This window comes from Solanum tuberosum, unplaced genomic scaffold (genome assembly GCF_000226075.1).
Source record: "Solanum tuberosum cultivar DM 1-3 516 R44 unplaced genomic scaffold, SolTub_3.0 scf00032, whole genome shotgun sequence".
Taxonomy (NCBI): Eukaryota; Viridiplantae; Streptophyta; class Magnoliopsida; order Solanales; family Solanaceae; genus Solanum; species Solanum tuberosum.
In genome coordinates, this window is record NW_006238958.1 from 31,722 (window position 1) to 56,178 (window position 24,457).

Genomic DNA, 24,457 nt, shown 5'->3' on the forward strand with positions numbered 1-24,457 from the left:
GCTAGTGTAAGTATATATACAATATTCTGGATTTATACAATCAGGAACTAAATCATACAAATTATGTATTTATACAAATCAGGCGAATAGCATGAATTAAAGAAATTGTAGCTGCGAATTATAATTATCTTAAACTATAACTATAGTACCTAATATAGGTTAAATATTTGTTATTCTGCTTAATTTTCCTAATAAATTTTGAGTCTGTCATTTTTCATTAATTTCCAACGTGGTCCAGCAGTCAACTACTACAGTAGTCTACAAAGGCTTTTAATTAAATTTAAGTTGAAGATTTGACTTGGGGGTGGGGGAGCCCCTACTGACCGACCGGCATGATCGTCTCTGTTTAGAAATGTTATGGTACTTTCATTATAAATGGCAATGTCTGTTGCCTATTCCCCACATTTCCATTTTTCTGATTCTCCAATGTCTACTCCTTCCCTTAGGCCTTAGCTGTCTGGATGTACATTGTTGGAAGAAGGCATGTGATTAAGTAGGGTCGTTTGATTGCTCGTTAGAGTAATACATGTCATTCTACGTTAGCAATATCTATTGGAAATATTGTCTGAATAAGTTGATTGATGAAATGCAATAATGGAGTGTGTTTTTTTTGTTAGAAAACATAAATTGAGTAATATTGTAATATGATTATCATTACAGTGATTTTTGTGTTACAAGTCAAATTAAGCGACTTTTTGAAATGAAAGATATTATTTGGATGGCCGTGTGAGAAATTAACTCATTAGTAAGATGAGAATAAATTTACCTGGAGATTAGTTATAGTTTATCCATATAGAATGATACAACATTTTTCTAATAATCTATATATGTACTAGTAATGCGAAAACATAAAATCAGAATTATTTTTGATAATATTATGTTATTTGGAAAAGAGACAAAAACAATCAAATATATGTTAGATTTTATGTGAGATTATGTTTTCTCATTTTTATAATCCAATAATATAAAATGTTATGCTGGTTTTAGACTGTTAATTTAAACAAAAATTATTTCTTTATTTTAAATTTTATGCCAGATCAAATGATAAATAACCACATACTCAATGTCAAGTCAAATAATAATAATATATAAATTGTAACCAATGGAGTACTAGTTATCCAAAAATGATATTTTTTTTTTATTTTTTTTTTAGTTTTCCACTTGGTGTCCGGTTTTGTAGAAAAGGTACCCTATGAATTTCTTGTCACAAAGGGAAAAGGACCTAAAGAAACTTTGCATCCAATGTTGTCCTTGAATAAGTGTTCACAACATCATCAATTCACACTAGACTTTGCTTACTACTTATGGAGATGAAAATGTGATATTCAAAGGAAGACAAAAAGAATGGACAAAGAAAGTAGGTGGAAAATTAAAGAATTTTCCCTAGTGAGAAATATCCACATTCTGAACTTAGTTATTCTCTCACATAATAATTACTACAAAATAATTAGAAACCTAGCTAATAGCTACTATATTCTCCTAATTAACTGCATGTCCTCCTAATATGATTTCCAAAATAAACTAAAATCTTATAATGAAGTTTGGTTGAGAGACCAAAAGGGTGCAATATCAAGATTATGAACATAACTTAGCTATCCCTATCAACTATTGCATATGTATAATATCAAACAAAAAACTAAACTCCAATCCAAAAACTTTGAGAGGGATGTGAATAGAGAGCTTAATTGCAAGGCGGGTTACACGTTCCACTGTGTCGAGATGTGAAATGCAGGTAGGTGGTGATGAGCGCGGAGCAAGCCCTTGACAGGCATTGCATTAATGCAACTAAACTCCAGCTAGAGCATAGCAGGTTTTCTATCAGAAGGGTCATCCCAAGGCTCAGCTACAACACCAAATCCATCTTCCATTGAGCTTAAAAATGCTGAAAATCCGTTCGATGGAGTTACACTTGCACCATTTCCTAAACCAAGAAAATCAAGAGTCGGAGGCTTGCTTCCGAACATCATAGATGTCTGATGAGATATGGATGGACCCATCCTAAAGTCGGTAAATCCTGAATGACCATGAAGCTGTATCCCGAGCCCGGGTACCTCTGCATTAATATTGCTCTCCAGCTTCACATGGCCGAGAGAATTAGTCCTCCTTGCTAGTAAATTCTCCTCCGGCGTAGAAGTACTTGATGACATTGCCAATCCAAGGCCACGGAGAAACGAGTTGTTTGAGGTTGTAGACCCCATTTGGGCTGCTTTTTGAAGTAATGCAGTTGCAGATAATGCTGGCTGCATTGTTGCTGAACCATAATGCTGGCCATGGCCGTGGCTGTGGCCACCAGTGTGTTCTTGGAATAAACTTGGTCCATTATTAGACAAGTAAAGAGAAGATGACAATGAGAGTGACATCGGCTCTACAGCCATCACTTGCTCGGTCTCAATAGCACGTAGAATATCTGAGTAAGACGAGTTTACATGCTGAGCTGATGACGACGATGGAAACACACTAGCAAACACCTTGCTACTACTAGGACCACTAGCAGCAGCAGTGGAAATTGTGATGACAGGGGTGGTAGAAACATGTGTTGTTGTACCTTGTGCTTGTTGCAATTGTACTCCACCTTGATTTTGATTTTCTACAGGCAATTCTGTCACACAAAAAATGAACAAAAGAGAGAAAAAAAGAGAGTTTTATTTATAATTCAATTCAATTGAATCAAGAAAAAGATGCAATCTTTTTCAAAAATGGAATAAACTTTTGTAACTTCTGAATCCACAATCCAATATATGCATCCCACTTTAACCAGAGACCTTTCACATTATAAAGCAGAAGCAATCATGATATCTCTTTTTAAATCCTTTTTCGAATTTTGAGCACGTACTAACATTATTTTTAAAAAAAAACTAATTACACCATTTTACTATTCATCTCTTCCCCCGTGGTCAAAATTATATATAGTAAATGAATAGTAATAAATTAATGGTGAAAATCACACAACAAGACGAAGCTTCAGAAAAAACAAAGAACACTAACAGACAAATCCAAAAAAAAATATATTTTTTATATATAAAAAAAGAACATCACATGAAAAAACCCACTCTGAAGAATCCAAATTTCCATTCAAACGAGAGAAGCGTTTTCGTAGACATACTCGTTGGCTTTTACGATGTTGACAAATTGCACATTATGCATGTGCAATACCCGAAGCACTTTAATACGCAAGATAAGAATAATAATCTCAAAATAAAATTATTAATAGAGTATGACTTTATTTTATGTTTGATTTAAGGTATGAGCTAATTTCGAGATTGAATATCCTTATTTATCTCATCTGCGTATCAAAACATACCAAAGAACATAGAATTAGCTTTATTATTTATTTATTTTAAAATTTACCTGAACTGTGAATGGACAGAACTGGAGAGAGAACGCCAGTTGATGGAGTTAAAGGTTGTGGTGGTGGACTAGATGAAGACGACACCGTTTTGTTAATAGCTTCATCAACCTTCAAATCTCCTTCAGCATTTGTATCCTCCATTAATGGTTGATGAGATCTTGCACTTTCTTGAGCCAATGCATCACAAAATGCTCTATGAGTTATGAAGCTATCCCTCCTATACCATAAACAAATAAAATATAAAAAATTAGTTCGCGATCGAATGATTAAATTATTTATTATTTTATCTCAAATATGGGAAGAGTTGTTATATTACCTGGAAAATAAAGTTCCACAATCACAGCGATACTCTCTAGTACCACAAGTTTTCATATGTGCTTTCCAATCGGAATGAACAGCGTATTTTTTGGTGCAACGTTCACATTTAAACTTCTTCTCACCATGTTTTCTGCAGAAATGTTTCTTAATTCCAGTGAGATCGCCTAAAGCTCTAGAAGGATCATGATGAACGCATGAAGATTCTGGACAAACGTAAACACGTTTTTTCACCTCATTGCTCGTTCGTTGCCGGAGTTTCCATGGCAAGTTGTGACCTCTCCGATGAAGCTGTAAATTTTGATCTCTTTGAAAACCTTTGTTACAAATCTCACACACAAATCGGTTTGTCGCCATTAGAGTTTTTGGTGATAAAGCTATCACTTCTGCTTCTGGATCTACACATACAACCAACATTTTCACCTTCAGCAAAACAGAAATCAACAAAAACAAACAAAAAAAAATCGTAAAAACTGTTAGATTAAACTTTACCAGGATTTCCAGGAAGATTCCTTCTCCTCTTTACTGGAAAATTTTGCTGTGTAATCGATTCTTCTAATGAACCAGAACCAGCTAATTTTTCAATATCTGCCATATTTAGCTAATAAAACTTGAATTTTTTACATATGATTTTCAGTTATTACTACTTTGTTTTCTCCACTTCAGCCCCTTTTAGCTTACTTGTAAAAATGGATTTGAAAGTACCCTTCTCAGTTTACACCAGAAATTCAATAAACGCTTCCCAAAGCTAGGAAAAATTCTACACTATTTTTGGGAATTGTTGTGTTCCCTAAAGAAGAAAAATAAATTCTTTCAAGAAGAGAAAAAATGGGAACAAGAGCTTTAATGTTCATACATGGCGGCGGTTTTGCTTTTTAGATTAGAACACAGAGAGAGTGAAAGAGAAGAGACTATTTTTGAAAGCTGTCATAATAGAGATATGTAAAGTGTAAAATCATTTTCAAATGTTTATACATTTTTTTTATTTTTAGCGGCGAGAGTAATTAACCATTGTATAGAGTTAAAAAGCGATAAAGCATGGTTAAAAATGAAGGGGGTTGTCTCAGGGCTATGTATCAATCGGTTCGGTCCTATTTTATTGATTATTGATTTGTAAACATGCTAAAAATTGTTATAGAGCCATGTATTAAGATATTAGCTTATCGAATATTGATATGTTAGGATTTGATACCAAAAAATTCATAGAAAATCACTTAGAAATAAGGTAACAAACTAAATGAATTAGGTACATAAGTTGACAGATTGCATTATGCTGAAAAGCATACACACTAACATTATAGGATAAACTAGAGTTTGAGATAGTAAAAAATAAAAGTATGAAACTCTTTAATTTAAGGACTTTATATACTAAATGATATAAATATAATACTGATTTACTATTGAGTTATCGATTAACATGTTAAAATAAAACTTCAAACAACTAAAAATCGATAACACAATAATATAAAAAATTTAAATAGCTACCGAAATTAGTAAATCAATAACTTATTATTGATAAAATAATATTTTATTCATTTCAAAATAAGAAAATTGTTAAAGCAATGCACATTCCTTAAAGAAAAAAAAGTTTAGTACATAAAATAAATATCACTTTCCACTTTTGTCCTTTTAAATATTTTCAAACTATTTTTAAAAATATAAATAATTCAAGTAAATCACAAATATGAACAATAAAAATTTTCAAAAATTTTCTTGATTTTTGAATAATTTAATTATTTTAAAATGTTTTTTTTTTTCTATTCGATTTTGAACCGCGGTAGGCTCAGTTTCAGCTGCTTCTTTCCCAAGGCCTAGTAAGTTTGTGCGATAAATACAATGGTCCACGTGGCATAATCTGGTTCATTGTGAGACACCTGTCGCCTGTCGGAGGAACTCGGACTAATCAGTTCCTCTGGTTCAGAAATTTGTCGTTTAGTGTATTTTCGCCTAAGTTTGCTCCTTCCAAAATTTATTTTCGCCCAAGATTTCATGAGTAAATTTTTAATCAAATTTTAACGGTTTGACATTAAAAAAATAAAATGTGTCACATAAATTAAAATAAATAAAATATATCTTTAGAAAATAAAAGTAATGAAAAAAGAATGTTTGATATGAATGTATAAATGTTTGGGAGAGATGTGATTATGATTTATGAATGAACATATTCAAAATAAGGTTAAAATAGCTTGATGAATAAGATATGGAATTAAAGATAACTAAAATAATTTAGGCAGGTAAGAAAAGAGGTGTACAATTATTTTAGTTATGAGACGTGAGAGATAGACTATAGTAATTATGAGGTGAGTGAGATGTTGATTAAAAAAAATATTAGAAACAATTGGTTAAACAGTATATAACATATTTGTAATTTATTGAAAACATGATTTTAGATATAAAGATATAAAAGTTGAGAATAAGCATAGAGTATCAATAGATGATCAAATGTAGACTAGTTTCTCTCATTATTATTATTATTATTATTATTATTATAATAATAATTGCATATTGTTCAATTTTTTTATTTTTATACTTGATTTTATTACATATTGGTTGAATCGGAATCTACTAAAAATAATTTTAAGTTGGTAGAAGCAAAATTTAGTCAAAATAATTTTTTTTGTCGTAGTACTTACCAATGTATCGTATAGGGGACGAGAGGAATTTACTCGGATGGTAAGCACCTCTCACTTCCAACTCGAGGTTGCGAATTCGAGTCACCAAGGGAGCAAAGGGGTGAGAGCTCCTAGAGAGGATAAGTAAAAAAAATAAAAATGTAACGTATAGGGAATATATTTTTTACGAATAATTTGAGAGAGAAAAGTGAGTACACATTGGTCAATGGATTGATAATGAAATTTGGTATACATTGTTAATTAGGAGTAGGGGTATTATATGCTATATCTTTCTCAATTTATGTAACACATTTTATTTTTTTTGAGTTAAACAATGTAAATTTGATCGAAAATTTATACATGAAATCTTTAATTTTTTAAAAATAAAATTTATTAACCTGTAAACCGTAAAAAGAACTACAACATAATAATTGACATTTCAAAATATTTAAACGATATATGAAAAAATTATGATAAAAAATAGACTTATTTAAATCTCAAAATTTGAAATGTGTCACATAAATTATGACAGAAAATTAATAGATATTGAAGTATCATATTGAATTGAAATACTTGATACCATATAGTTTTGATATTATGATATTACAGTATAATATATACTCCCTCCGTTTCACAAAGAATGACCTCCTTTCCTTTTAAGTCAGTTTCAAAAAGAATGACCTCTTTCCTTTTTTGGTAACATTTTACTTTTTACTTTCCACGTGGCATATTTAAGACCACAAGATTAAGGACAATTTTGTACATTTGACATAATTTTAATTTAGGACCACAAGATTCAAAAGTCTTCTTTATTTATTTTAAACTCCGTGTCAAGTCAAACCAGGTCATTCTTTGTGAAACGGAGGGAGTACTATATATTTAATTTAATTGATATTTGATATTTTATGAGCTAATAAAAGAGATATTTAATGATGATAGGTTTACTTTTAGTTGTAATTAAGTTAATATCACCGAATTTAATTTCGTTAAAGTCTTTCATAATATTTATGTAAATACAAATTATAAATATCTATATTTTTTTTAATCACTATATATAATAAAAATATTAAAATATTCTAATATTTTATTTCTAAATTAAATATCCAATTATAGCTGACAGAGGCTATAATTAGGACATGGTTTTAGGATTAATTACATGAATGCCATTAAAACGACGGCAACCGTGAAAATGGATAAGGACGGTGGACTTGAGGACAAATCCACACTCGGTTGTCGGGTGTGGGGCCAAGAAAATAAAATGTGAACTTTCAATTTATTTGGAATCTTTTTTTATAAATGGAGTTGGTTTATATAGATAATAATAATTAATAATATGGTTAGTATTTCAATAAATAGAGTTGAAAAAGTATGGGATCATGTGTTTACATTTCATTGGAGGGCAAAATATTACTCCATGATATTTTTATTTAAAGTTGTTCAATTTTTAATGGATAGATATATAAAATTAGTAGTATTTGTATGGTAGAAGATACTCGTTATACAACTTAATAAAGGTATTTGATGAATGAACTATGTTAAAAAAGAATGAATTTCTTAAACTATTCTTATATGATTTGGGACAATTTTTTATTTTGAACGAAAATTTAAAATTGAATTAGAATACAGACCTATAACATTTATCATGATAAGAAAATTAAACCCATGACATTGAGTCATTAAATAAATTGTTCACGTATATAGTATCGAATATTATCTAAATATGTATAGGGTGAAATATGAAATCCACATCGAAGATGAATGTATTCCTTGAACAACCTCTTTTTCTTAATCTGATTTTGAAAATTGAGTTAAGTCTAAAATTTACTTTTTTAATATTAAATGCAAATTAATTAGGATAATGCAAATATGTATTTAAAAGATGATGTGAGGTAAAATAATACACAATGGATATAAAAATATTACTACTATATGATATTAGGACAAATATCTTACTACTAGATGATGATTTTTATTGGTTCAAGTTTTAATAAATACAATTGTTCTTTGTGATAATAAAATAATAAAAACACACATAAATTAATTTGAATATCACAATTTTGTATTAAAAAACATAAAAAAAGAATTAAGAAAATTGTATGAAATAACAAACTATTAATTCAAATTAAATATTATTGTCATAGTTTATTTTATTTGTAATTCGCAGCAACCATCTCATTTTTTTGTCATCTGGTTCGGTATACAATTAGTCATTTTCGATATACAATTACCCATTCGGTAGACAAATGTATAAAATATATAAAATACGTTTGTGTTTGTATAAAGCGAGAGAAACGTATATATACAAATATAAATACATATATTTTCATCATATACACTTATAATTATATAAATACATATTTTACTATATAAATTATAATGTATAAATAAATTTATACAAAACTAAATAATTTGTATAAAATTGGATGTATCTAATAAATTATATAAATCAAAAGTTCCATAGCAAATATAAAATTTACTATGAAGTACAATTTTATAAATTATACTCCAATTATACTATACGAATATGATTTTTATGTTTTGCTATATGTAAAAGTTGTTCGAATTAGTACAATTTTGATAGGCAAGTCAAAGGAAGAGTCAAAGGAAGAAATAATGGTAGCAGAGATAGTGATAGAGAAAGGACAATTGAGTGTGGCTATATTTAGTAAATGTCGTGGCAGTTTCAGTAAATATACGAGAAATGTGGGTCCTTTTATGTTGCCACATCGCTGATCAAAAACTGTACCCAATAGAAGATCTCTTCTCTTGTATTTATCCATCTCCTCGTATTTTGTGGCCTGAAAAGTCTACGCTCACATACACAATTTAGCCAACTATACACCTATCTCTTAATTTAGACTCATTTACGTCATTCGTTTTAAAGTTTTGTCATATTTATGTCATTGTTATTTGAGAAAAAACTCATTCATATCATTATTTGTTAATTGAAAAAAGTTTTAATTTTATAAAATTATTTTTGCACAAGGTCAATTATGATTTGACTACGTCATTAATTAAATTGTTTTTTAAAAGGAAAAGACTCAAATATGCCATTGAACTTTGAGAAATGGCTCATCTATATCATCCGTTTAAAGTTTGTTTCATCTATGTCATTTCAGTTAACAAATAATGGGATGAATGAGCTTTTTTCCAAACAAAAATGCTATAGGTGAGTCAAACTTTAAACGGATGACATAAATGAACGTTTTCTCAAAGTTCGATTGCATATTTAAGACTTTTCCCTTTAAAAAAAAGATATACTACCTATAATTTAATTTATGAGTACTATTTTTTCTTAATAATCGTGGTGTCCGAATCAACTTTTGTTGGCTTCAACTAATTTCACGCGATAACTGTCACCACTCACCTCCCACCCATTATTATTAGGTATCACGTAACTCCGTCCACCAAGATTAGGACAGATGAAATAATCACCTAATATTTTTTGTTTCCACTAAGTTTTGAACCTGAAACTTTGATTAGTAGGTTATATCCTTGAATGCATTTATGGCATACTATTTAATTTACCCAATTTTTAAAAATTATGATGCAAAACAAGTACTTATTAAACCATCTTATAATAGTAATCTTTAACAAAAAAAAGAAACAAAGAAACAATGCAGTAGCAAGACCCGGGAAAAAGTAACTTTACTTTTGATTAATATGAATTTTAATAAATAAAGTTTTATTAAAATTCCACCCTTAATAATGACTCGTACAATTTAAAATTTGTTGAGCTTTTATTTGAATATTGAATATATGACAAGAAATAAAACAAAGAAAAGTTTACTTTGGAAAAGTTAATCTAGATTCCATATTCCACGTAGAAAGAAAAAGGTCAAAAAACAAATAATGGTGAATATACAAGCTGATTAGACTATTCAGAGTATTTATTCACTTTGTGGATATAACAGGAATCAATGATTTTTTTACTTTTTTTATTTTTGTCGTATAAAAATTAAGTTGTTTTGATAAAATAAAGAAAACAATTTATGTTATTATATATATTTAATAGTAACTTTTTAATTCTAATATTCTACGTAGCATATTTAAGCAAATATAAATTTTTTAATCTTTTTTATTAATTAAAGTGTCTAATCAAATTAGACGATAAATATATTTTAATTTTGTGATCTTACGGAGTAATCACAATTTTTATTTTTCTGTCTACTCTCTCCACTAAAATTCGCATTTTGAAAGCACGTGCCTTTAATTATTATGGGTGCCTACTTCAACTGTATTACTATTTTAAATATTCCTACATAATAAAAAATCATTTTCATGAACCAAAAAGAAAATTTAAAAGTTAGGTCAATCACATCAACGTAGAAGAGTATACGCAAGAATTCCAATATTATGAATGAGTATAGATAATAGGTGATATTATATGTTTAATTATTACTTTATTGACTTTTAGAAAATATCAATAATTTTTGTAAATAATACTTGTATTCTAACCTCTTCACAGTTCTTGATACTAATTGAACTAGTTAGGAAATATCGGTATTATTACAGGAGATTATAAATTATTCTTCTTAAGAAAAAAGATTACAAATTCTTCTTCTTGATGGATTGATCGACCCAAAAACACTTCTCATTGGTCCTTATCATTTTTCGTAACAAGCCTTCAAGTTTTCTTTGCTTCATCTTTCTTTCACCTTTTTTTGCGTAGAATTTAACACTATGGAATATAAAATTACAAAAAAGCTCATGATTTTTTTTTGTGTCAAATGAATGTATCAAGCAATATTCTTCTAATTATATGATCATAATCGACAAAATACCAATAAACTACTGTGGCAGACTTAAAAGTACTTATAAATTACGAATTTAGTAGAATAATTCAATAACTTTTGCACATATTTTATTTATAATAAAAAATCTTCTATTTTCTACCAACACAAGTACTAGTATTAAATTACAAACCCAAATTAGTACTTTATTATTTAAAATAATAATAAAAATTTATAAACTTTAAATTCTCCATCATTAAAACTGTAAACACCTTGTTTGGTAACACAAAGCATATTTTCTGTCTCTCTCTAATGATAAAAAATGGTTAAGCGTCAACTCATAATTATGTGAAATTGATGGAGTAGATAGTACCACTACTAAAGGAAAGTACCTTTTTTAAGGGTTAAACTGAAAATACTACTCATTTTCACATTATCCTGCCACCAACATTTTGATCAATAAAAAGAAACATTCCCTCATATTGCCACCAAATCCAATAATGTTTTTTTTTTAAATTATCCCTTCAAATGTCTATTTAGAAGTATAAGTGGTAAAATTAATTCATTTTTTTAGTAACTTATACAATTCATCTAAGCTTAAATAAATAGGATTATAATCCGTTTGTTGACTTAATTCAAATATCATATCAAGCTAATAGACAAAAAGATTAAAGGATAGAACATGTTAAGTAGATCATGCACATATACTATTTGGGTTAATATAGTATAACGCAACATGTCAAAATGCAACTTAATTACTTAAACATACAAATCAAATTTGGAGACTAAATGTGAAGTAAGTTTGGAAGAACTTAAGCTAGTAATTAAGAAAAATACATTTGTTTCAACCTTTTTTTTTTCCACCCCTGTATCCATGTTGGAGCTCGACTAAATCTAGCTACACGCCGGGAAGTCCCACGTTGGGAATAAAACACTCCCTAACAAAGACGACTCCGTACCGAAAGCTTCTAACTTATTTACAAAAAGAAAATATAAAGAGGAGGAGAGGTTGGTTGGTTGGGTCATGTTGAGCAAGTTGGAGTATGATCCATTATTTGACACACATTGAACTAACCTATACATATATTACATAACCCGTTCTAGCCTAATCAAATTTGATTCAATAAAATCAATATAAATGACATTCATTGTGTTTCGATCTATTTATCTGCTTTTGACTTGAGATGGGATTTAAAAAGTAAAGAAGATTTTTGAATCTTGTGGTTTTAAATTAAATAATCATAGAATATATCGAAATGTTAGTTAATCTTGTAGTTCTAAACATGATAGGTGGAAAGTTGAAGTTAAAGAATTGTCAAAAAAAAGAAGACGGATCCATAAGTTTAGACAAAATGAACGTTAATTGCGTTATAATGAGCAGAATTGAAAGAAGTAAACGTTCGCAGTTGTTGCTACAGATGTGGAATTAATGCAAAAACCATTTTCCTGTTCTTCCATTCCTAACAGTACTTACACTGTTGCAATACAATTATTGAGATTTTATAGACAATTATGCCACAAAGTGTTCAAAGATAGGACATCACACCAACAGAATAAAAATTTGGTGAAATGGACAAATGGTAACTCAGAAAATGCTGTCCACACTAATGGAATAATGTTAGTATCCGAGCCAGCTTGCATGCACCCCAATAGCTAGTTTCATGGGGTGCCTGCTATCTCTCACCAACACATGTACTAGATAAAACTTTGTCTATCATGTTTCGACAGAGGTAGATTACAAGTACCAGGTTCATCTGAATCCAGTACTTTCGATGCAAAACAAAATTGAAGTATAAAGATCTATAAAAATTGCAACATATCATGAATCTGACTTTAGATAGATGGAATGAATCAACTAGTGTTTTCACCTCCTATGAAATTTGAACTAATGTGATTTGATGTTAAATAAGTATGTGTCTTGCAATAAACATAGAGCAAAAGATGAGCTTCTATCTATGGATAAGTTTGATTTTCGAAATAAAAGATCAAGCAACTCTGAAGATGGAAGTTATGGACAAATCTAGCTAGCCTAGCATACACACATTACAGCTGTAACAGGAACAAAAAGAGCACAATGTCAAAAATGGACAATGACTGAGAGGCAACCTAGCCAATCATCACCATTTTGATAAACTTTTGATTGCCTTTTCCTCTTTTTTCTTTTTTTTTTTCCTACTTTGCTTTTGTGATTCCAGTATCACTACATTTTGCTACAAAAAGTCTAGCTTGAATGAATCTTGATAGCAATAATTTCTCCCCACCACCTTTCTTTCAAAAACTTTATCATATAAAAGCAAGTGCTAAAGCTAATCCTGCTATTATGATTGAGATAGGTATATAATCTATATCCTATTGCTTATAGTTCGTGGAGTCACATCCATCGCACTGGTCAATGCCTCTACTCATTTGTTTTGCACATAAAATTCCCTCTTTTCCACCCTACAGTCAGGAACAGATGTAGAAATATCATAACATAATCCTTACTCATGAGGGGCCCAAGTGCACAAATGCTCAATACCTGCACTACGTAAAAGTTAATAAATCTAACCCACTTTGAAATAACTTCAAACAAGCAGTTTCTTTACGAAATAATGACAACAATAATATACCCAATGTAATCTCACAGAGTAATCATTAGGGTCTTAGAAGGATAGAGTGTAGCAAACCTTACCCCTACCTCAAATGTAGAGATATTATTTTCGATAGACCCTAGGTTCAAGGAAAAAATAGTCCAAAAATAGCATATAGTAGCAAAAGCAATAGATAGTAACACAATAATCGCAACACAATAACATGATAGCCGAATGCAGTCTGTAGTTAAATTGACAAATCACATGGCTAAAAGTTCATGCACATATAACTGAAGTTCAGCCATATGAAACTTCAAGCATTTTGTAACTTCAGACATCACATATCTAAAGTTAATAAAATAGAATAAAATGGGGTACAAGATAAGTATTGGTGTCCAAGTAGGCTACCCCGTGAAATTTTTATGTCATGAGGTTCCTAAGAGTAATAAAGATCGGTTCAAATTTTAGTCTAAGTAATCTATGATACGATATATTCAGTTCTACTGAAATTGAATCAGCCATAATCCATCTTCAAAATACAAAATCACGTTACAGCGACACCATGCATTTACTACTATTACTTGAACATGATAATATGTACAGATCTGGGCAAACTGACTTAAATATACTCTGTTTTGACCTAGTAAATATGATTGAGATGTATAACCCAAGAGTGTTTCTCAAATCTATAAATATACATCATACAAACTGATATGCTTGAGATGATTTACACAAATACAGATGGGTGTCATCACACTCGAGCTTCAAATCTAGGATTGGCATGTCCTGTAAACCTCACCCCTCATGACATCTATAGGTCTGTGTTCCGAAGTGTAGCGCTCAGGCCCTAGATACATTCCTGTCTTCTCCAAAAGGTTGAGGCTTTCATCCCTACCATATCTTGAAGCGTACAGCTTGAGGTACTCAATATCCTAAGAAAATCAGTCATGAAAAAAGAGGAGTGAATACAAAAAGGAAAAAGAAAAGTGATCAGACAATATGAGATTAAAAAGAATTACACGACATATAGATAGATTTAACATCTTTCTTTCTTCTAATTATTACTTTATTCGGGAGAGAATAGAGGGAACTAAGGAGAGGGAGTTCTATTTACAAGGAGAAATCTCATTGAATAAAAAGCAGAAAAACATTATAACTGAAGAAGTGCAATCCAAACAGAACAACTATCGGCAAATGATTCATATATAAATGGAACGAGTGTAGGAAATAGACGTATCAAGTTTCTGAAAACAGGAAGCGACAAGAGAAAGCAAATTGAAACGAAGAAAGGACGTAGTTACTAAAGGATGCCCTGCGGTTAAGACATCAAAAGGATATTGCTCAAACATGTTTTTTTTTGTTTTTGCAGAAGTGCATCAAATTTTCTGTTCTGTGTAAAACAGACAACATTGCACCTTCCATCCCTGAAAGATCAAGGGACTTCATGGTTGATGCCTCTCTACGAAAGTGCAAAAATATTACCGAAAGAGGAAATAAGTCAATATGAAAAATACCTGCAAGCCACTCAAGAGCCTCTCTAGTCTCAGAGAAGCAACAGGTTGCTGAGATGATGAGAACACCTGACCAGGGTAGAATAAAACTCCATCACCTGGAGGAAGGCCACGCCGGAACTTAATCTGCAGACAAATATTACTTCTATCAGGCATGAAGAGAAAAATATTAATTATTTCACAACTATCAACCTCTACGACATAATTTATCCATCAGTTTCGTGTCATGCATAGTGATGCACTAACCTCAGCACTAGGAACTGTTGCCTTCTCATAGCAGTTGGCACCCCAATATAAGAAACCTGTTCCACCTTCTTTCCACACACGCCACATCACAGCACGGTGTTGAGTGCCTCGCATCCCCAAGTGCCAGTTGGGATGAGGATCACCTGGTCCCAAGCATACATATGTCCACCACTCCTGCAATGAACATAACAAGCACCATGCCAACAGGTGATGCATACATAAGGACTATGCTGCCAGTCTTTTTTCTTTTCTTTTTTGGATAAAAATGCTGATAGTCTTACATGAGCTCTTAAGAAATTAAGTTCATTCATAGAATACATACAGAAATAAGAAAAACCTTTAAAGGAATTTATAGCCAAAATGTTTTAAGATTATCCAAGGAGCAACATAGAGGAGGTATTGAAATGACATAATCTTAATCCTGCATATCATAAAACAAAACTTGAAGATCCACATTCATGTAGAGGACTCATTAATTATTGACCCATTCAAATAGTGCCAACTTCATAGGGCACTTACTGGGTACGTCTAGGCTGTAACAACACTCTCAAACACATTAACGAAGTACTAAACTTAGGGAAACCTCATTAGTTATAAAGCTTCAGAATAACTTCTCGATATAAGATGCCAATTTTCATTGGAAGAGAAAAAGTGAAATGCTACAACTATCTCATGTCCCTCTAATGTCCTTATGAATCAATGTCATATACACTAGCAATGATCAACTACTTCCATACAGACAGATGAGTAGAATGTTAATCATTTAAAGTGGCCTTTGCTGAACCCATTTGTTGATAAATCATGCACATAAGTTAGAACTTGACATGGTCCCAATTTGCATAGATTCCTTCACTTCTTTTTTTCTTCCCAATCAAGCATACATTTTTTTCAATAAAAATCATGCATACATTCTTTAAGGAGAAATGAATCTTCATCCATAAAAAGATGTGAGACCTAAGATAGAGTCCTCTTATCCACCAGTGAGGGAATCCATGATGAACAAGGTGCAATCTGATCTTGTAACTCAAAATAGAATATCCTATATTTAGCATATGGAATCATGTGTTAAAACCATTGACTGTCCTAGAATCTCTGATGCTAAGCTCTAGTCCTTAAAATAAGAGTTAATTGTCAGCAGTATCTGCAGGCAATAACTTATCTTGTCACATTAGAGGAAAAAGCAAAGGGAAAAAACATGAATGTGATATCAGCAAGGACCATGGATCAAAAAGTAAATTAATCTGTATGACACTTCTCTGCATCATTTTCCTTTCCTCATTTAACGAGTCTAAAAGTAACTTCAGTGATCCACTGTTTACTTCATAACAATAATCCATCGAAAAACAAAATTTATATATTTTTATTACCTCTCCGTTTTCTGTTTGTATCTCCGCGATAATATCCTTCGCCAGATCCTCTCTGTTACCAATAACCCATTCGCTGAATAGAAAAGGAAATACGTTAAAAAGCCTAGTAAGCAGAGGCATATACCGGATTTCAAGAACATAGGTGCACCATTGCTCTTAAGATAGATGTTCATTTAAATAATATAAATTTATATCCACAAAGGAAATATCATTCATAATTGTCTGCGACGAGTTTTCATACTTCAAACGTCAATAGTACCATCATTACTTGCATTTTCAAAAATCTTACGTTCTATATAGCTAACTAAATAACAACAACAACAACAACAACATACCCAGTGAAATCCCACAAAGTGGGGTCTGGGGAGGGTAAAAGTGTACGCAGACCTTACCACTACCTCGTGGAGGTAGAGAGGCTGTTTCCGGAGGACCCTCGGCTCAAGTACATCCAAAACCAAGCAGGAGAAGAGGAGACATTATATATAACATAACACCCAATAAGAAACAATGCAGAATCAACAACGGAGACAATAACATCAAGAAAATACTGTGAGAGGCGAAGCGCAGTAAACAACATATGACTATAGGATCACAGACAAGAACTACAAGTGCCAGGCTAGGACTACTACAAACACTACCAACCCATACATTCAAATAATATAAGAACCGAACATGTGAGTCTCCCCGCATCCCGCTCATCATACATTCTATTAGTACATCATATTTGATGTACTTCATTGATGAAACTAAAGATAATGACCATGAAAGAAAAAAAGGAAGAAACAAAACCTGTGTAAGTTAAAACCGATAAAGAAAAGGAAAACAGGAGAAAAGAAAGTCAAACTTTTATTTATACAATTTAAAAAAGAAAACTGGGATTTGAAACCTATTTATTAGGAGAAAAAAGGGACTGGATATTTGGTAAGCTCAAGGGCACGCGAATGAAGCCCTTATTGATTAATTAATTAAAAAGGGATGAAAACAGAGGCCAGTGGTAATCGAACCCCTGACCTCAACCTCAAAAGGGGCAACTTGTCACCAGTGAACCAAGGTTCCATGTGGATCTGCCCCTGCTAGTAACTTATCGATAAGGAAGAGAATCCTGACAAGGTCTCCAGATGCAACAAGTGGTGATCACAAAACAGAAAAGGAAAGAGATCGAAAGTATACACAACTAGTTTATTGGGGATTTATTCAAACAATTGTAAATATTTTAATTATAGAAAGTTGATTCATGGTACTTCTATGTTATTCTTAGATATATAAATGTCATTTAAAAACAATTAAATCGAAATCTGAATTCTCACCAACCTAGATGGTTTTCATTCTCGTAGTCCAAACTTTGTCATTCTTTTAGATAAAGGAAGTAGTATATAATAGCTCATTAATTGAATTCTTTTAGGCTTGTCTCCAACCTCCAAACATGAATCAGGGCAAACATGGATAGCTGGCTTAATACTCCAGTCAATAATTCTCATGAAGTGTGAGTGGGTAACAACATTGTTTAAAAAGTAATTTCATTTAACATCAACAGGTTCAAAATTTATATAACGGCAACAGAACAACTAAAGAGCATGAAGGAAAAAGAACTAGCCACAGAAAAGAAAAACAAGATTTTTGTCCACAAAAAAAATCCACATAATATTCTAAAAGTGGGAAGTTGGTTTATGTAAATACCCTTGAAATTGACTAAACTACCCCTCATCCTAAAAAAAAGAAGAAAAACTACACGTTTAAGGAAACAAAAATCCCACACCTTCTGGTTGAATCAGTATAAATATGAACGATTATCAAAAGGAGTGTCTTATTTAATGATATCATACTAAATGCTAATTAATACCTGTAATAAATGATAAATAGTTGCATGGAAAGAATGCCTTCTATAAATTTACGGGCTCTCCAACGTGCAAAACTATACATATTTCCAGAAGAATTATAAGATTAGGAACGAAAATATTCGGGAACAAGGTTGGAGTGACCTCTATGGTAGAAAAGAGGAGGGAAGCAAAACTGAGATGGTTCGGGCACATGAAGAGGAGAGATACAGATGCTCTAGTGAGGATATGCGAGAGATTAACTATGGTGGGAATGAGGAGAGGTAGAAGTAGGCCGAAGAGGTGATTAAGCGAGACATGACACCTGCAACATACCGAGGACATAAACCTAGATAAGAGAATATGGAGATCTAGGATCAGGGAAGAAGGTTAGTGGGTGGTCAAGCATTGTCTAGTTTTCCTTCTCCGTATTGGTATTATTACTCTTCTACTATCTTATTCTATAATTTTATCATTATTTTTGTTTCTTTTGCTTTGATTGTCGTATAATTGGTTATAGCTACTGTTTTTCTTCCCTATTATTTTCAGCATGACTTCTCCACTACTATATATCCTTTTCATACTTGTTTTTGATGTATTCCTTGAGTCGAGGGTATATCGAAAACAATATCTCTACCTTCACAAGATACGAATAAGGCTGCGTACACCACCCTCCCCAAACCCCACTTGTGGGATTACACGTGATATGTTGTTCCAACATGCAAAACATTACACATTTTCGGATGATTTATATGTTACTTAATCATTAAGAGTGGGCATGTGATTTGATGAAATCTATTAAATGTTAAATAATTGCTACAAAAAATAATTACTATGAAAGAACATATAGTATCTTATGGCTTTGTAGTTCCTATGTTACAAACTCTTTGTTATAATTCAATTACCGGTTAGCACTAAATAGGTAATACAACAAAATGGGTGACTAAGGTTTTAGTATTTTGAAGAAGCTGAATAATGGAGTACAAAAATGCTAATGGAGAGGGTGCTCGTTGGCAGCTAATATTCGTTAACAAAGAGGTAATACTATCTCAATCTTGTGTTGTATTCATTAGTTGTTACTTCTTCGAATTACCCACTTTATTGCATATTTCGTCAACTTGCTATTAATAGGTATGCATTGTTTCATAGCTCTTCTTTGCTTGCCATTATGATTTATCCGGTAGTACCTCTGAGGTAAATCCACTAACAATATATAGTTGAGGGTACTTTGGTAGCTAATATTCGTTGACGAATAGGTATTCATTGATGAATAGGTAATACTATCTCAACCTTGTATTATATTCATTAGCTGCTACACTGCCTGTTTCATTAACTATATTAGTTGTCTGCATTGACATAGGGAACATACGCCAAGAACATCATCTCTATAAGGAAGTATTGGATCATACAAATGTATTACATGTTTGCACCTTATAACACAAAGATGTAACTCACTATACATTCTAAATACCAAACTTAATTTAGGGTGCACCAGGTATGGAGGAAAATATTTCCGAGAAAGTGTTTACTAATTTTCTCATGATCGGTTGGTCAAAGTTTTTGGAGAACATTTTCTTTAGGAAAACAAGTTCCTTAAAAATGAGGAAAATAACTTCCCTAGTGAAAGTAGGGAAAATAAATTCCACAAGTGACATTCCACATTTATTGTGTCCTCCCCACCTTCCTAACACGCCTCATCTTCACCCCCACTCCCTTAGCCCCATCCCCACCACCCCCGTAGCCTCACCCCTACCTCCCATAGTATTTGTCTAGATTATATACAAATTTTTTCAGCATAGTATTTTTTGCTTACGTACCGAACACAAAGAAATAAGTAAGAAACCCACTTATTTTCCAAGAAAACACTTTTCATGGAAAACATTTTCATTTGTACTGAACACGTCCTTAGTTGTTCAACTTTTGCAGGTTCAGAGAATATCAAATCATTTGGCATTCAACGAAGAAGTCACTCGGACAGGTTGATTGTTCATCTATTTCAACTTGTATTTTCCTGCTGAACAGTTTGTGATACTCATTACAATGTGGTTTTAATATTGACTCATACCATATGTAGTGCTTGCTTGGGAACATGTCCAAAACTAGTGGGTATGATAAATAGAAAGAAATATATCAGCAGGTTTCTAAAATTTAAGAGATGCAGTAGTAAACTATGATGCTTTCACTATACATGAATTTTCAACCAAAACTCGGGGATAATGGGGCAGACTTCCCTACCCTTCTCCACTTATATACTGGACTTTGTTCACTTGGCACAAGGCTCAAACTTGTCAACTAAGACACAAATTAAGCTAATCCATGAGGACGTGATGCTTTCACTATACCAAATCTAAAGATAGCAAATTCAACTATTTCAAATCACTGAACTTAGCACAGATAATGAGACTTCCAGATTATCTCATCCAAAACTGAATGAGTACCCAATTTATTCAGTGAGTTCTCACAAAGGGCAGTGTTTGTATTCCATCCATCTGAGCTACAATACTAACAAAATAAACTTTTCGGTTCTTTTACTAATCACCACATTCTTTTATTTATAAGGTAAGTAAAAACTAATCACAACATTCATTTTTTAATGTAATAGTTTCTTGGTCATTCTCATACTTGTACATTGGAAATAAAACAATGGATTTCTCAAGAAACTAAATCACTACCTTGTGCAATATATCTGAGTATGAGGACGTAGGAATGCAGGAACTTTCAGAAAAGCCTCAAAGTTATTTGTAGAAAGAGGTGCATCACTTGGTCCTGTAAAATAAGAACAGTAACCATGTGAAGAAAGTTTTCCACGCGAATAACAATTACCAAAGAATATTCAGACAGATCTAGGCCAAAGAGTGTCAAATAAATATCTAGTTTGTCAATCACAAAGTTCAAAAATCATGTGAGATTGTCTCAGATGAAGCTTCATTTGATGCTTCTGTCAGTGACATCACTCAAATTATTACCTTAGAATTTCAGATAAAGCAGTCAGAATTGCCAGGAAGTTGATGTCAATTACTTCAAGGCATGGTAACCCTCTCAGTTTCCAAGTCATCAAGGGCTTTTATCAATTAAGTGTTCCAAATGTAAGTGTAGAGGTTAAATGCACCTGATGGAATTGCAAAACCATGCATAACTGGGATATATCTCATATTTTCACCTTAAAACGTGTCTCAACAAATAGCACGCACCAGTTACATTAGCACAATAGTTGCATATATTCCAAGAAAGCATTGACATCCAGAATAATATCAGACAAAGCAATACCCATCTAAAAAGTTATTTCAGACAGAGTAAGAATAACGCCGTGCTCATGTAATAAGCGTGTTAAATACGAAATTTTCTGCAAGAACTGGCCATAAACACAGGCACCAATGAGACTCACTAATCACTAAGATTGAAGAATTTCTACTGTTCTTCCGCTTCTATTTAAAGTGTCCATAAGGAACAGGAGTTTCAACACTAAATGTGACAGCTAATACTCTTCAATCAGCAGCTTATCATATGATCCAGAGTGGGTTGGAAGCAAAAATATGCTTTTTGTTTCAACTCCACAATTCAGTCTGTCCTCACATATTTGGCTTATGCAATATAGCACAGTAGGTCCATCATCCAAACAGATATAGCACAATTCTATTTAGTAGATAGATTCTTCAATCCAAAGGGCAACAAAAGACATGGATATAGGCATATAGCTATCAGGCACAACATCTCATTGAAATAAATACATGTAATGAAGAGAAATCTGATGCTCACCGCAATAATAAGTTGTCAGAATACGAGCATCAGGTGCATAGGCATGAATATCACTGGCCATGCGGCGGAGGGAAGTATATTGTTCAATGTTAAGAGGCTGAACAAATGCAAACAAAACTAATTTAGAACATAGACATAAAGACAGGTAGTTACCATCAACTGCCCGAAGCAGGAAAAGTGAGTGAAAAGTAAAATTAAATTCAAGGGGGTAAAGGGAAGGAATAAAACAATATACAGTGTTAGTGTTTGAATAGGGAAAGTAAGTTAGCCCGGTGCACTAAGCTCCCACTATACACAAGTTATGGGGAAGGGTTGGATCACATTGGGTCTTATACATACAGCCTTTTTTGAATGGAAGAAATAAAAAAGTTTAGTCCATCCCATGGTTGTCTTACCTTTTGGAAAAGACAGTTTAAGCACTATAAGTCAGTACACTGTATGGTTTCCACTTTTTTGTATGGACAAAAGGATTTACCGGTTTAAAGCAGAAGATAGGATATTTATATACACATCATGTATATATGTATATCTGTATGACCACAAAGTTTGTTATTGAGGAATAGTTGTTGCCTGGTGTTGTAACGACAAACAACATATTTCAGGAAAATGATGTTTCTCATCTACGAAATCAGAAAGAGCAAAGACCATGTCCCAGCTACAAACAGGAGGATACTTGACTCTGAACTGAAAGTGTCACTAGAACAATAAAAAGTTTGTCATATATGCTATAAAAAAAATAGCAATTCAATCTGCTCACTTACCTCATCCCACAGATAGAAGTATGCTTTCCTCCAATGGGTTTTTGTTCTTAGTATCTCTACCTCCCTTCGTAGGTAGTCCTTTGCAGTATCGCCGCTAATGCCAAATTAAGAAGCAAAAGGAAACTGATCAACTTGTACACAACATACATCCTACTATCCTAGAACTTTTGGCAAAAGAGTTGTCCATCATACCAAGGGACTATTGGACCATTAGGTACAGCGTATGCCGCAAGACGAGGGTCAGAGAAATACTCATCTGATTTTGGATGGTCAGCTATAACAGCATTAGAGAAAGAAATTTTAGTTTATTGTAGATACACTTGAAGTAAAAGCCAGTAAGAGAATAGAACTAGACTCTCCAGTTCAGCACCTTTACAAACTTATCTATTCAGACTTCAAGTAGATCTAAAAGTAAGAGAGTTTCACAAGTACAAGTATACTAAGCAATAAGCATCATATACTACCTGGCCATGGTGAGGTGTATGTCAAAACTCTCATGCCGTTGCCCCACCTGCAGAAGTATGGACTAATTCGATACTGAAGTAGCCATTTGAAATGCTGATCTAACAGCTCAAACCATTCATTGCTTCCGTGCTCAACCCCAAATCGATCTTCAATAACAGTATCAGATATCTAGACAACAGAATTAAAGAACTCCATCCTCATTCGAAAATTCAGTTGCTTTATCACAGAGACTAGTACCAGCAGTCACTAGTAAGTAAAGAGAGAGAAAAGGATAGAATTGCCGAATATTTGCTGTTTCCAGGTGTCTGCTATGACATTCTAGTTTACCTGAATGAAGGAGAAGAAGGAAAAAGAACTACTACCACACAAGATGTAACAATTGATAGCAATCAGTGACCAGGAGCAATTCTCCACAACCAGTTAATGGCTTCATATAATTTCTAACCCAGTGTACAAAAAAGGATACACCAATCACAGCAGGGACAGAAGGGGTAGCTGGAAGCACAAAGTCCCAGACTGTCAAACTTATTTTCAAACGGATTGAAAGGCTAGAAATAGCATCTTCTTCCATCATATCTATGGGCCCATTATCTGAAAAGAAATCAGAAAACAATGGGGATAGAAGAACTCTTCTTAAAGATGAAGTTGCAGACTTGACCCTTTCTACCTAAAACAACAAAAGCTCATTATGAGCAGCAGCTTGGCAAATACAACTTGAGGAATTATAAGAGTTCATATGAGGCATGTAATTTCAAAGAGACCAACCACTTCTTCCAATGGTTTCCCCTCTAAGGGCTCCACAGTATCAAGACAGTCTCTCAGTTCTCTGTATAATTGATGCTTCTCCAGTTTGCTCAGGGATTGGTTTGTAGATCTGTTTCAAACAGAAAAGGTTGACAAATATTTAATGAACTAATATGAAACAGTCCTCATCCCCCCCCCCCCCCAACACCCACAA

At 32.4% G+C, this 24,457-nt stretch overlaps 2 protein-coding genes across 2 annotated transcripts in view; both read right to left on the reverse strand.

Annotated features, from left to right (window-relative positions):
* Nucleotides 1–1,358: 1,358 nt before the first annotated feature.
* LOC102594833 (protein indeterminate-domain 2-like) lies at nucleotides 1,359–4,616 on the reverse strand. The gene is made up of 4 exons (XM_015306393.1): nucleotides 4,157–4,616; nucleotides 3,666–4,062; nucleotides 3,349–3,566; nucleotides 1,359–2,599 (listed from the first exon to the last, which is right to left on the reverse strand). The coding sequence occupies exons 1-4, from the start codon at nucleotides 4,257–4,259 to the stop codon at nucleotides 1,797–1,799; spliced, it is 1,521 nt and encodes a 506-aa protein (XP_015161879.1). The 5' UTR covers nucleotides 4,260–4,616; the 3' UTR covers nucleotides 1,359–1,796.
* Nucleotides 4,617–14,077: 9,461 nt separating this feature from the next.
* LOC102582927 (uncharacterized) overlaps nucleotides 14,078–24,457 on the reverse strand; it is a 15,220-nt gene continuing 4,840 nt past the window's right edge. Inside the window, exons 6-16 of the mRNA XM_006341854.2 lie at nucleotides 24,265–24,373; nucleotides 23,966–24,166; nucleotides 23,499–23,667; nucleotides 23,227–23,308; nucleotides 23,035–23,128; nucleotides 22,274–22,370; nucleotides 21,190–21,283; nucleotides 16,704–16,776; nucleotides 15,337–15,510; nucleotides 15,094–15,216; nucleotides 14,078–14,511 (exon numbers count right to left, since the gene is read on the reverse strand). Coding sequence (XP_006341916.1) covers nucleotides 14,350–14,511; nucleotides 15,094–15,216; nucleotides 15,337–15,510; nucleotides 16,704–16,776; nucleotides 21,190–21,283; nucleotides 22,274–22,370; nucleotides 23,035–23,128; nucleotides 23,227–23,308; nucleotides 23,499–23,667; nucleotides 23,966–24,166; nucleotides 24,265–24,373 — 1,378 coding nt within the window. The 3' untranslated portion in view covers nucleotides 14,078–14,349. The remainder of the gene's footprint in view (nucleotides 14,512–15,093; nucleotides 15,217–15,336; nucleotides 15,511–16,703; nucleotides 16,777–21,189; nucleotides 21,284–22,273; nucleotides 22,371–23,034; nucleotides 23,129–23,226; nucleotides 23,309–23,498; nucleotides 23,668–23,965; nucleotides 24,167–24,264; nucleotides 24,374–24,457) is intronic.